Source organism: Vidua chalybeata, chromosome 18, assembly GCF_026979565.1.
Source record: "Vidua chalybeata isolate OUT-0048 chromosome 18, bVidCha1 merged haplotype, whole genome shotgun sequence".
Taxonomy (NCBI): Eukaryota; Metazoa; Chordata; class Aves; order Passeriformes; family Viduidae; genus Vidua; species Vidua chalybeata.
In genome coordinates this window covers 4,804,171-4,816,457 of record NC_071547.1, presented here as the reverse complement: position 1 = coordinate 4,816,457, position 12,287 = coordinate 4,804,171, and the positions used below count along the sequence as shown (strand labels likewise).

General features: G+C 56.6%; 1 protein-coding gene across 1 annotated transcript in view; it reads right to left on the bottom strand.

Moving 5' to 3' along the window:
• MYO18B (myosin XVIIIB) overlaps nucleotides 1–12,287 on the bottom strand; it is a 54,451-nt gene that overhangs the window by 36,244 nt on the left and 5,920 nt on the right. Inside the window, exons 10-20 of the mRNA XM_053959761.1 lie at nucleotides 11,890–11,953; nucleotides 10,480–10,624; nucleotides 6,523–6,687; nucleotides 5,001–5,091; nucleotides 4,570–4,762; nucleotides 3,873–3,953; nucleotides 3,373–3,520; nucleotides 3,080–3,239; nucleotides 2,222–2,405; nucleotides 942–1,134; nucleotides 274–383 (exon numbers count right to left, since the gene is read on the bottom strand). Of these exons, the coding sequence (XP_053815736.1) occupies nucleotides 274–383; nucleotides 942–1,134; nucleotides 2,222–2,405; nucleotides 3,080–3,239; nucleotides 3,373–3,520; nucleotides 3,873–3,953; nucleotides 4,570–4,762; nucleotides 5,001–5,091; nucleotides 6,523–6,687; nucleotides 10,480–10,624; nucleotides 11,890–11,953 (1,534 nt within the window). The remainder of the gene's footprint in view (nucleotides 1–273; nucleotides 384–941; nucleotides 1,135–2,221; nucleotides 2,406–3,079; nucleotides 3,240–3,372; nucleotides 3,521–3,872; nucleotides 3,954–4,569; nucleotides 4,763–5,000; nucleotides 5,092–6,522; nucleotides 6,688–10,479; nucleotides 10,625–11,889; nucleotides 11,954–12,287) is intronic.

Genomic DNA, 12,287 nt, shown 5'->3' with positions numbered 1-12,287 from the left:
CACGGGGTGAGGTGAGGTGAGGTGAGGAGTCACCCCTGGCTGCAGGTGATGCCCAGTGCCCAGAAGATTCCACAGTCCCTGCTCTCTTGGGTGCCTGGGAATGTTGCCTGGCTTGTCCTCAGTCCCAGGTTTTTTGGGGAGCCAGGGAGAGGGACTGGGCCACAGCAGTGCCCACATCCTGCCCTCAGGTTGTGCCCTGTCCTGCTGGAACAGCTCTGGCATCATCACAGCCCCACTGGGGGGTCTCAGCTATGCCCCCAGCCCAGCACACACCTTGCTCTCATCTGGCACCTCGTAGGCAGAGTTGTGCTTCTTCATCACCTCCGGAGCCAGCACCTGGAAGCGCCTGCGGAACTGGGTGAGGAGCAGCCGATCCGAATACCCTGGGGGCACACAGGGCTGTTGGGGGCTGCCAGGCCCAGGGCACTGCCACTGGCACTGGCACGCTGGGGAGGGACCTGCTGGGACACCCTGTGCACAGCAAAGGGCAGCGGGGCTGGAGGGGACACGGGGAGCTGCCGTGAGAGAGAAACCCCTGCAGCGAGGGCAGGGAGAGGGCACCAAGATGAGCTTGAGGTGGCCAGATGCCACCTCAGCCCCTCGTGTCACCCAGGACATGCCCCTGGACCTCCTGCACAGCTCCCTCTCCCCATGGCATGGGCCGTGCTTGTGGTCAGTGCAGGTCCAGCCTGATGCATGGATGCTCCAAGGGGAGCTCCACTGGAGCTGCAGCCACAAAGCTCAGGCATGAGAGGGGCTCAGAACCCCTGCAAAGAGCAGGAATAAAAACAGAGGAGAATTTCTGAATGGGCAATTTCTGAAGGAAGGGAATTCCTTGCCTGCTGGTGAGAAGCAGGTGATGAGCAAAGGCTGGAAGGGCTGAGCCAGGGGCAGGGAGCAGCAGCTGGGACGGGCACGGGCCAGGCAAGGTCTGGACATACCCACACGGTGCAGGCGCAGGGCATCCAGGAGCTGGGTCCCCTCCAGCTGTGTCCTCAGGGCCACCACATCCAGCTGTGGGGCTGCGTCCGGCGGCGCCGGGGGCCGAGGGACCGGCCCTTCCCGGCCCATCCCTGCGAGGAGGCAGTGGACAAAGTGCAGCTGGGACCGTCGGAGAAGGTTGGTGAGGGCATCCTGGAGGGCAGCAGAGGTCAGTGGGGATGGAGGGGACAAAGGGTCAGCGCGTGCTGGCGGTGGGGAAGTGCTCCCTGTGCACCTGCAGGGTGTCTGGGCAGGTGGAGGAGTCAGCTCCAGCGTCAGTCAGAGGGTGAACACGAGTGGTGAGCAGCACCCTTCCTCCTGATGTCCCACGTGTTCAGGTGATGGCCAGAAAATTTACCAGCATTTGTAGAATCATGGAATGGTTTGGATTGGAACATTAAAGGTCATGGTGGTTGAGGGATGCTGGGGAGGGAGTTTGCCAGGGACAGGCAAGACCCCAAAACGGGCTGGTCAGGGAATCAGCAGAGCCTGAGCTTCATCTCCTGAGAGGGTTTGGACACTTAATTAGGTGTGAGAGCAGCAGGAGCCTGGCACGTGTCCAGCGCCGAGGGCTGGTCACTGTCTGAGCACTTAAGAGGATTAAAGCAGCGAAATGTAATCTGTGTGTAAACTGTGTGTGATCTGTGTGAGATCTGTGTGTAAATTGTGTGAGATCTGTGTGAGATCTGTGTGAGATCTGTGTGAGATCTGTGTGAGATCTGTGTGAGATCTGTGTGTGATCTGTGTGAGATCTGTGTGAGATCTGTGTGAGATCTCTGTGTGATGTGTGTAAACTGTGTGTGATTGTGTGTGATCTGTGCCTGATCTGTGTGAGATCTGTGTGAGATCTCTGTGTGAGATCTGTGTGAGATCTGTGTGAGATCTGAGATCTCTGTGTGATCTGTGTGTGATGTGTGTGTAAACTGTGTGTGATGTGTGTGATCTGTGTGTGATCTGAGATCTGTGTGTGATTGTGTGAGATCTGTGTGAGATCTCTGCAGACCTGTGCCTGATCTCTTTGCCTGGGGGGGCTCTCCCTGAGCGACAGCAGCGCTGGACGGGCCAGCGCAGCACCCGCGGTGGCCACAGCCACAATGGGGACGGGCAGGAGCTCCCTGACGGGGGTGTGGGCTCCCCGGTAAGGAACCGTGTCCAAGGCAAGGTCCCCCAGTGGGGTCACCATGCTCTGTGCCACAACCCCCGCGACCCGCAGCCGCAGCGTCCCGGCGCTGGCACTCACCGCCTGCAGCTTGATCTGGGCGCACACCGACCTCTTCCTGACGGCGGCGAAGCTGCTGGCGAAGGTTTTCCTCAGGCAGGCGTTGCGGTGCAGGGCGGCCTGGGAGCGCCCCTCCAGCCCCGCCAGGGCGCGGCAGCAGAGCGGAGCGCTCGCCCGCGGCTGCACCAGCTCCCGGACCGCGGCCCTGCCGGGACACACACGGCCCGCTCGGCATCCCAGCTCCTTCCGCGGGGATGCAGCACCCACGGCCCCAAATTCCAAATCGGTGCTGCTCTGAGGAGCGGACCAGGGTGCTGGAACACCCCTACCCACTCCATCCTCCCTGATCCGAGCATGGAGCTGTTCAGTGCTGTTAAAGCTTCCCTGGGTTGAAGCCCAAACCAGCTGAGCCAGGAGTATGCAAGCAGAAGGTTAAAATCCCCCTGTGTGCACAGACACCTGCAGCACTTCAGTTCCCTTTCAATTCCAATTTCGTTTGCAAGGCTGCTCAAAGCAGAGGGAAAACCTGGTGAAGCCTCACAGCTCTGACTGGTGCTGGACCCCCACAGGCAGGGACAGCTTCCACTAGCCCAGGTTGCTCCAAGCCCTGTCCAACCTGGCTTCAGACACTTCCAGAGGTGGTTCAGCCACAGATTCTCTGTGCCAGGGCTTTACCACCCTCACAGCCGGGAAATTCTCCCCATATCCCACCTAACACTGCCCTCTGCAGTGGGAAACCGTTCACCCCCGTTCACACAAGGGATGCCCCACACCACCCTCTGTCTCCAGAGCTGGGGCAGGTTTGCAGCTCAGGGCTGGGGCATCCCCAACTCCCTCCCACAGGCACAGGGTTCCACTGTGGCACCTCCTGGCACTTACACCGTGGAATTCTGCAGCACCTGGATGGCATTCTGGGCCGAGAGGTTGAACTTGGCCTTGCTGACCCAGCCCGTGAGGTCGTAGCGCACGGGGGCCGTGCCCAGCTGGTGGCAGATCTCGAAGTGCAGTGTCTGCTCACACCTGCGCAGGTGCCCCTCACCTGTGGCAGTGACAGCACCCCAGGACCAGCCCAGAGGAAAACGCAGTGAGGGGTTTAATGGTCCGCATCTCCCAAAATCCCAAAGCCAAATGGCGATGCCAGAGGCTGCGCAGCCAAGCCCAGCCCAACTCACCGTCCTGGTCGGGTGCCCTGGTGGCGAAGTAGGAGCAGAGGCGCTCGAAGGCAGTGCCATCCCCGGAGCCTGGGGTCAGCACCTCCTCGTCCAGGATCCACAGCAGCCCCCGAGGAGCGGCCCCGGGGCTGCCCGGGAGCACCTGCGGCTGCCGAGGGACACGAGGGCTCTGGGCTCCAGCCTCAGCCTGCTCTGCTCCCTCCTGCCTGCTCCCACTGCCCAGCTGTGTCCCCCAGCCCAGAGCAGACCCTCCCGACCTGGTGCAGCTCTGGACATCGCCCTCAGCAGTGACAGTGTCCCCCAGGCTGGAAGGGCTGATGGAGAGCAGAGCTTGCTCAGGGAGGGTGCTTATAGTTTAAAAAAGCCAAAAAGGCCCTGGTGGACGCTGTGCCCCCTCTCCCTGCAACACCTCAGGTTGCTTTGGGATGCTCCACAGGGTCCCACTCTGCCTCTGGAGCCCTCACTGCTTGGAGCAGCAGGGTGCAGAGGGGACAGGGTACCTGGGAGCAGCTCAGGTCGATGATGGACAGCGTGGCCAGTGGAGAGCACTCTGGAAGATCAAAAGACACCTCAACATTTTCCTGGAAAACATCATTTAAAAGCTTGTTTCAGTCGTGGGACGGCATCTGGAAGTCTTCACCACTAGGGAAGGGCACAGCTATCCTTACTCAATGATGTGTGTGTTAAACCATAGGAATTCAGCTATTTTCCCAGGGCTAGTGGCATTATGGTAACTCCTTCAAGCCTATAATAAGTTCATCTCTGCCTGTAGGTTTCTCAGCAGCTTATTTCTGCAATAATTTATCATTTTCCTTTCTATTCTCTATTATTCATCATCTGAGGAAAAAGTCAGCTGTGCCAAGAGAAGGCACAAAGTCTCCCGAGCTGGAGTAAGTATATAATAGAATTCCAAAATGGTTTGGGTTGGGAAAAATCATCTCATTACAACCCCTCTTCCACAAACATGCCAAGAGAGCATCTCTGGCACATCAGAAATAGCCAAGAGGATTCAGAACTGAGGCAGGGGGTGGAGAGAGAGGCTTCTGCTCCATGCAGAACTCCCCCAGTTCTGCTGCAGCCCTCCCAGTAAAGCCCCTGAGTTGTTCACTCACACGGCAGCGGGACACGGGGACCTCTGGGCACAAAGGCAGCCCCACTCCCAAGTGCTGGGAGCCGCTCCCAAGCCCTGCTCCTCACCTCTCTGTACCTCTCCATCTCCCACAGGAAGGTTTTCTCGTAGAAGAGCCCCTGCAGCCTCTCCTGGACGTAGTTGTGGCACAGCTCCTCGAAGGTGGCCGCTCGCTCGCTGCGCTGCTGCCGCGGGCTCTGGAAGCCAGGGGTGTCCACCACGGCGATGGAGGCCATGGAGAGGTGCTGGGAGGAGAAGGACCTGGGAAGAGCCACACACACCACCAGGATTTACCCACAGTGGTGCCAGCCAGGCCCCCCCACCCCACCCCCCCCCCACCACAGGAGCACAGGACACAGCAGTCCCGAGAGCCAGCGCCACTCTCACACAAGGATTTTCACACAGCTGCCTGCTTTCCCAGCAGGAATCAGCCACCTGCTCCTGCCCCTGGAGAAGGGGCTGCCACCCCCAGCCCCAGTGCCCAGCAGCTCTTTGGTACCTGTTGATGAGTGAAACCACGGCGGCAAAGAGCTCCTCGTAGAGCCCCGAGGCCATTCCCTCCACACACTCCACTCCCGTCATCTTCGGCTCTGGCACAGCGAAGGGAAGAGCAGACAATTTATGTATTTCCAGCCACGTTCAGAGCTGAGGTGGGAGCTGGGATTCCCTGGATTGTGGTGCAGGAGAACCCACACAGCTCCACAGCCCATCCCCTGGCCTGCCTTCAGCTCCTCTCCTGCCTCACGTGGATTTAAGGAATACTATTGCCATGTCAAAGGCCTCTTCCTCAGGTTCTTGCTTTTATCAGGATATCTTGCAAGGTCCAGCTGGAATTCTGCTGCTATCATGGAATCATCAAGGTTGGAAAAGACCTCTAAGATCATCAAGTCCAACCTTTAAGGAGTGTGGGAAGGCTGACCTGAAATCCAGGCAATATCTCACCCTCCCACCTCACACATGCTGGATCTGCCTCCATGAATTAGAGCCATACAACAATTTAAGGTTTCTGGTGGCTCCGCAGCACAATCCCTGATCCAGATCTCCTTGCAGGACACAGTTGCTTGGAGCACAACACCAGCTAATCTGTGGAGTTTGGGGATTTCCCCCATTTTTCTAGGCAGAGCTCTCGCTACATTTAAGCCACATCACTTATCTGAACTCACCTGATTTCACCTGTCCCCAAGGAGGGTCAGGCAGGGGCAGCTGGAGAGCTGAGGGCAGCGATGTGACACAGCACAGTTAATGATTTTATTAATTTTAAGACCTACCTGGGCCTCTCAGCCTGAGAAGAACAGGACAATTTGCCTCACCATTCCCTCTCCCCCAGAAATAAAGGGAAAAGGTGATATGGGAAACATCTATGTACATGAAAATTCAGAATTTTGCAAGCATATAATGTGCTTAGGTGGGTGGAGGAAAACAGAAATATATATATCTATTATATATAGAGAGAGAGAAAGAAATATATAATAATATATAGCTTATTTAACAAATTTGCAAAATTACAGAACACAGTTTGTAACAGGAGTGTAACTTGCTGGGTAGAGACAACTTGTAGCAGAACACATAAGAATTTAGTTGCTAGGTAAAGGCCATAAAGATAACTCAGTAAAGCAAGACTCAGGTACTGTTGAAACCCATAAAGCAGAACCTTTCGCTTAAGGAGCCAGCAAGAACCAGGCTCCTGGTTTTGGCCAGGACAAACTGCCCTGAGAGAAAGCCAAACCTGCTCCTGCCTAGAGGAAAGGGTCGAGCAGCGAACATCGAGGGAGGTGATGTTACTTCATCAAAGACGCCCACCCAGGACCACCAGGAGGTGTGGCACCACCAATGGGCGGGCAGGGAGGCGTGGGCTCGGGGGCTCAGTGTGTGTTTAAACCTGGAATCTGTCTCACCAGGCACGCATGTCTTAGGTGGAAATATCCCCCGTGCGTCCCAGCTGGAATAAAACATACCCGCTTGACAATTTTTAATTGCAAAGTCCTTATTCCGCAAATCCAGGGGATGGGGCATCCCGGTACCTGGCGGGCTCTCCTCTGCTTGGGGCCGGCCCCGCGCTGTCACCTGCGCCAGGATGTGCCTCAGGTGGTGCTTGAAGACGGCGGTGCCGAGCTCCTCCACGTCGCAGCCCAGCACCTCGGCGGCGCGGCTGGCGCTCTCGAACCTCAGGAATTGCTTCCTGCCAACTGGGGAGGGGGCACGGGGGGCTCAGCCAGGGCCAGCTCCGCCCCAGCATCACCAAAACGCTCCCACGCCCTCCCTGGTGCGCCCCCAAAATCAAAATGGTCCAAAGGCAAGTCGGGGACCAGGCGGACCAGATGATACGAGTGTTTCAAGAGTTTCAGCCGAGCAAAGCAGCAGATGTGCTGGTGGGAGCTGATGGGATTAGGAACCAATCCCTCGAAATCCGGGATCACCTTTCAGGGTCCCAGCAGTGTTTGCTGTCCCTACAGCCGGGAGCAGCATTTCCTCCCCTCGAGCAGACATCGCTCACAGCCGGTGATAACGATTCCAGCTTAGTGATTAAAATCAATAGGGAAGTAATCTGCAGGATTAATCCTTTTACAAATCCAGAGCAGAAAGGTGCAGTGGAGGAAGCTGGGCAGCACAGCTCAGAAACACTGGGGGATGAGCAAAAATGGGAGCAGCCAAAGTCACCCAGAGACCTCGGGGTGGCACTTTTGGGTGCTGGATGAGGAGCTCGGAGGGCTCGCAGCTAAAATGGGCCCTTAAAACACAGCTGGTGGCTGGTGGCAGGAGAGAGGGTGTGGGATAGACAGCGAGAGGTGGCCACATCCTGGGAAGCTCCATGGGGGAGCCACTCCTGGCTGAGGAGATGCACAAAGCAGGGCTCGAGGGCTGGGGGTGCTTCACAGCACGCCCATGAGTCAACCCCCTTCTCCCTTCCCCTTTGATCCTTTCCCAGTATTTCTGTGCTGACTGAAGGACTCCAACATCAAGGGCTGTGCTGGAGCAGGCAGGGGAATTGCCTCAACACTCCAGGCTTTGATTTATTCTGTTTTCACTTGTTCTTGTCTGAGCTGGCTGGACAGACGCTGATTCCTGTCAGACACAAAAGCTCTGCCTGCCGGGGAGTTGGAGGGGCTTGGGGGGCCAGGGCTGCACAGACCTGGCTGCCATCCCACATTGCCCCAGCATCCCACAGTGCCACTCCAGCAACACCCCTGCCCATTCCAGCACCCCACACTGCCCCAGCATCCCACACTGCCCACTCCAGCACCCCACACTGCCCATTCCAGCACCCCACACTGCCCCAGCATCCCACACTGCCCACTCCAGCACCCCACAGCGCCCATTCCAGCACCCCACACTGCTCCAGCACCCCACACTGCCATTCCAGCACCCCACACTGCCGTTCCAGCACCCCACACTGCCCACTCCAGCATCCCAGGGACAAACAAGAGGGTCTGCTCAGCCCTGGCATCCCCAGGCACCGTTTTAGCCTCCATGAACTATAACCAGCAGCTCCTCATGGCTCTCCTGAGTGTGATGTGACCATGGAAAACTCGCTGACTTTAACACCTGAAGGGAATTACTTCGGCCCAGGTAATATTTAAGAGAAGCAGGAGGAAAACAGAGGGTCAGCATTCATGGGGACAGCTCAGCCCCTCTTGCTACAGCCCCAGCCCATTTCCAAACTGCTCAAAGCCCAATTTCCTGGGTTCCCAAGGCATGATGCCACAGGGGTGGGTCTGTGCAGGACCCCCTGCGCCACAGCAGCTCAAGCACTCACCCGGGGCTATTGCTGGTGGTTTCACTGGCCCTAAAATTCCCCCCTGGCTGTCTGGGTGCTCCTGTCCCTCCTGCTGCCCTGGTGCCCCTGACCTCTGCAGGGTTTGGGGCAGCTCAGTGTCCCCCACCTGAGCAGCAGGTTCCAGCCCTCCTTCCCTGTGGTTTTCCTCCCTCCAAAGGAGCTCTGGAGGCTGGATTTGCAGCAGCCTCGCTGTGCCAGGGGGTTTGGAGTGACTCCTGGCAGCACCAGGAGGGCTGGAATGGCAGCCACCTCCATTACAGGTGCGTGCTGGGAGGCCCACAACAGGGAGCTGGGAGCCACAAAGCTTTATTCTGATATTCTGATAGCAGGCAGCAAAAGGACAGCGTGAGAGCGAGCTGAACGCCGCCCCCGCTGCGCCCCAAACCTCCCTTCTGCTTACAGGGACAGCAAACAAATTAAACCAGGGGATTTTCTGCAGCCCACAAAGGGACTGGAGCACTCAGGTGAATGGTGCCCGGGGTGCCCTGCTGGCCTCCAGCTGCCAGGCTGCTTTCCTCATAAAAGAGCTGCTCTAATATGTTTCAAAGGCAGCGGGAAGGGCTGGCGCTGGGATAGAGCAGAAGGAGCTTTTGAAATTCAACCTTTTCTTCTCCTCAGCGTTTTTATAGCTGCAAATGCATTTTCCACCCCCAGCCAGGGAGAGGTGGTGCTGTTCCCTCCTGGTTTATTCCTGCACAGACTGAACGGGTGAGGAGAGAAGGGAAAAAGGTGCCTTTAGCCCACACTGGGGCTCGTTTAACACGTGCTGGGGCCGTGGCTGTGGATGGGGATGGAGGAGGTGCCTGGCTGAGCTCCTGAAAGCCCTGGAAAAGCAGTGCCGAGGCTCCCTTCGGCGAGATTTCAAGGAGAGGATTTGGAATACACAACATCAAAGGGCATGAAAGGGGAAGGGAAGAGATGGCTATCGGGAGACAGGTTTAACCACATTAAAAGAGTCGTCGCCCCCTCTGAGACTTTTGCTCCACCCGGCTTTGATCCATTTTTTATCCATATTTCCTTTCATTTCTCCCCTTTTGTTGACACACGGCGGGGAATCGATACCAGAGTGAGCGACACTGAGACATGATCTGCTTGTTAATCCCACACCAGAGTGTGCTCAGAGCTACAGCCCTGCCTGGATCCACTACTCCCATCCCTGTTCCTGCTCAAAGGACGGAGAGGGATTTGTTGGGTACAGCTTTCCATTCCCTCCCAGACTGATTTACAGAGGGCTGAGGACAGAATGTACAGGAAGCCTTGGCAAAGCAAAGCTCCCTGTGACCACCCCTTCACCTGCCATTGAGTTGGGCACTCCCAAAATGAGACTCGTCTCCAAAATCTGCTCTCCTGAAAACTCACAGGGCTGAAAGACTTTCAAATTTTTTGGCCAAGAGCCTTCTGACACTCATCAGCCTGAGAGCACAGGGTCATCTATAAAAGCTGGAAGGGCATTAAAGTAGACGGAGATGAGGAAAGAGAACACCAGAAAGAAGGAGAAAAGAGGACTCACTGTAAGTCATGACAGCATCTATCCTTTTAAAATAATTAATAAATGATTAATGGCATAAATTACCATAAGATGTGTTATGACATGTTGCAGAGACATTTATAAATGTCTGTGCCTTAGTTTATGGCAGCCTTTATGCAGCCCTCATAAATTGAAGTGTGTAAATCAATGTGTCTGCCTCTAAAATGGGTTAGGGCACGTCCAGAAATAATTTGTAAGGGATAAGGCAATTTCTGCTCGTCCGTATTAACAAAGTCTCTATAAATACAATCTCAATCCAGACTCGGCCTATTATAATTCAGTTACTGTGATAGACACTCAAGAGATGATGAAATTAGTGCTATCTGAAGCTGGCCCTTCATGGTGTCATTGGGGACAACGTGCCAACAAAGGAGTCACCCACCCCAGCCCTTCCTAAGGAGCTGGCATGAGGTGACACCCAGCAGCCCCTGCCCTTTCCACATGTGGCAAGGACAGACCTGCTCCAGAAGCGCCCACGGGGCAGGACACCAGCATCCCACCTCCCACCATGGAGGAAGAGCAAGGAAGAACTTGGAGCCACCAGAAACGGAGCAGCCTTGGGATGAGCATCATCCCTGCACACCCCCGAGCGCTGATCCCTGCCAGGACACGCTCCCTCCCCGCTCCAAGCACGCACACAAGGCGTGAGGGAAGCAGAGGCAGGATTGCCCTCACCTTTGCAGGCTCCAGCAGCTCCCAGGTGGTAGATTCCAGCCAGGATGCGCCACACGGCCGCCTGCTCCTCCGCCGTGATGCCCAACGTGCCCATGGCAGCCCGGAGCTGGGAGAAGGCCACCGAGGCTCTCTGCTTGTCCTCGGGCTGCAGGGGGACAGAGCCAGGGGATGTCACTGCCTCTGCTGGGCACCGTGCCTCACAGCAGGGAGAGTGAAACCATCAGGACAGCAAGGAAACACAGCAAGGGACCCTCAGGGGATTTGGAGCAAGTGGAGAAGCCACCAGCAGGTTCCTCGGGTGCCTGGTGTTAGGAGCAAGGTGGGTATGTCACCTTGTCATACAAGGACATGAAATTCCCACTTTGTCAGTGTCTACAGAGCAGCAGCTGGAGGTGGATGTGATATCATGGATATTATTTGATATCATGGAATCTTCATGTGGTTTGGGTTGAAAGGGACCTTAAAGCTCACCTCCTCCCAAGCTATGGCAGGGACACCTTCCAGAGCCCAGGCTGCCCACCCAGCCCTGTCTCCTCACTCCTCACCAAACACACCTGCCCAGAGCTGAGCAGCTCCTGGCCACCAGCAGGACCTCACCTGTCACCTCCCACCACGGACACCCCTCCTGCAGTCCCTGAGCTGGGGCTGCTCTGTGGGGCCAGGAGCCACTGGCTCCAGTGGGCAGCATCCCACCTTGGCAGGGAGCAGGGCAAACTCTCCATGCTGGGATGGCAAATCCCAGAAATCAGAGCTGTGAAAGGAGGGTAAAACCCCATCTCTGAACCCAAGTCTGCTGCATCAGCAGGGTGAGGACCTTGCTGTGCCCTCCCCGGAGCTGCTGCTCCAGCAGCCGGTTCCTTTGGCTGCCGAAGTGGAGCAGGAGCTCCCTAATGAAGATGGAATATTGGATTCATCAGTAGATGATGTAACTGCAAATTGCTGTGATTCATCCCGGCCCTTTGGCTCGTGGACAATCTGCTGGGGCTCTGCAGACAGCTCAGACTAATGAGGGGCTGGAGGTGGGAGTCAGCTGTGGAGCTTTAACCCCTAAAATTCACATTCTGGGCTGCCCAAAGGATGTTCCTGCTCCTGGGAGTTGCTGCCGCTGGGGAACATCAGGGGTAGGTGACCCTGGAGCAGCAGGACCTGGTTCCAGGGTGGCTGTGGCATCCCAAGCAGACATCCCAGGGAGGGCAGCCCCAGGCCAGCAGAGGGGTGCTGGGGGGGGCTGTTTGGGCAGACCCTTCCTCACATCCCAACATCCCCTCCCTGCCCTCCAGGCTCCTAGTACAGTGGCATCATCACGAGTCAGCCAGGGACTCCAAGTCATCCTCTGGTGGTGACAAAGGGGGTGCCCTGCACCATCCCACCTCAGGTGGGCACAGGACTCCTGCATTTCCCTCTCCCTACCTTTGTGAGCGGTTTGATCCCAAAGGAATTGCTCTCAGCCACCTGGTGCAGGTGCAGCATCGTCCTGGGAGTAGTCACAAAAAAAATGAGAGTCAAGCTCCCTCCTTGCCTGCCCTCAGCACCCCCAGCCACCTTCACAGCACCATCTGAGGGACCTGGATGGGACAGGCCACCACAGCACTGCCCCACACAGGGACATCAGCTGGTGCACCAGGAGCCTTCTCCTGGGGACACAGCCCGGGTGGAACCAGAAGTGAGAGGGAAAGGGGTCTCTGTATCATTTATCACCCCAATTTCAGCTTTAGTGGAGGGGCAAAAAAGCCCCAGGAAATGCCCTCATTTCATAGAAAATCTCTCTACATGCAGAAAGATCCCATTAATGCAATTGCTCTCACAAT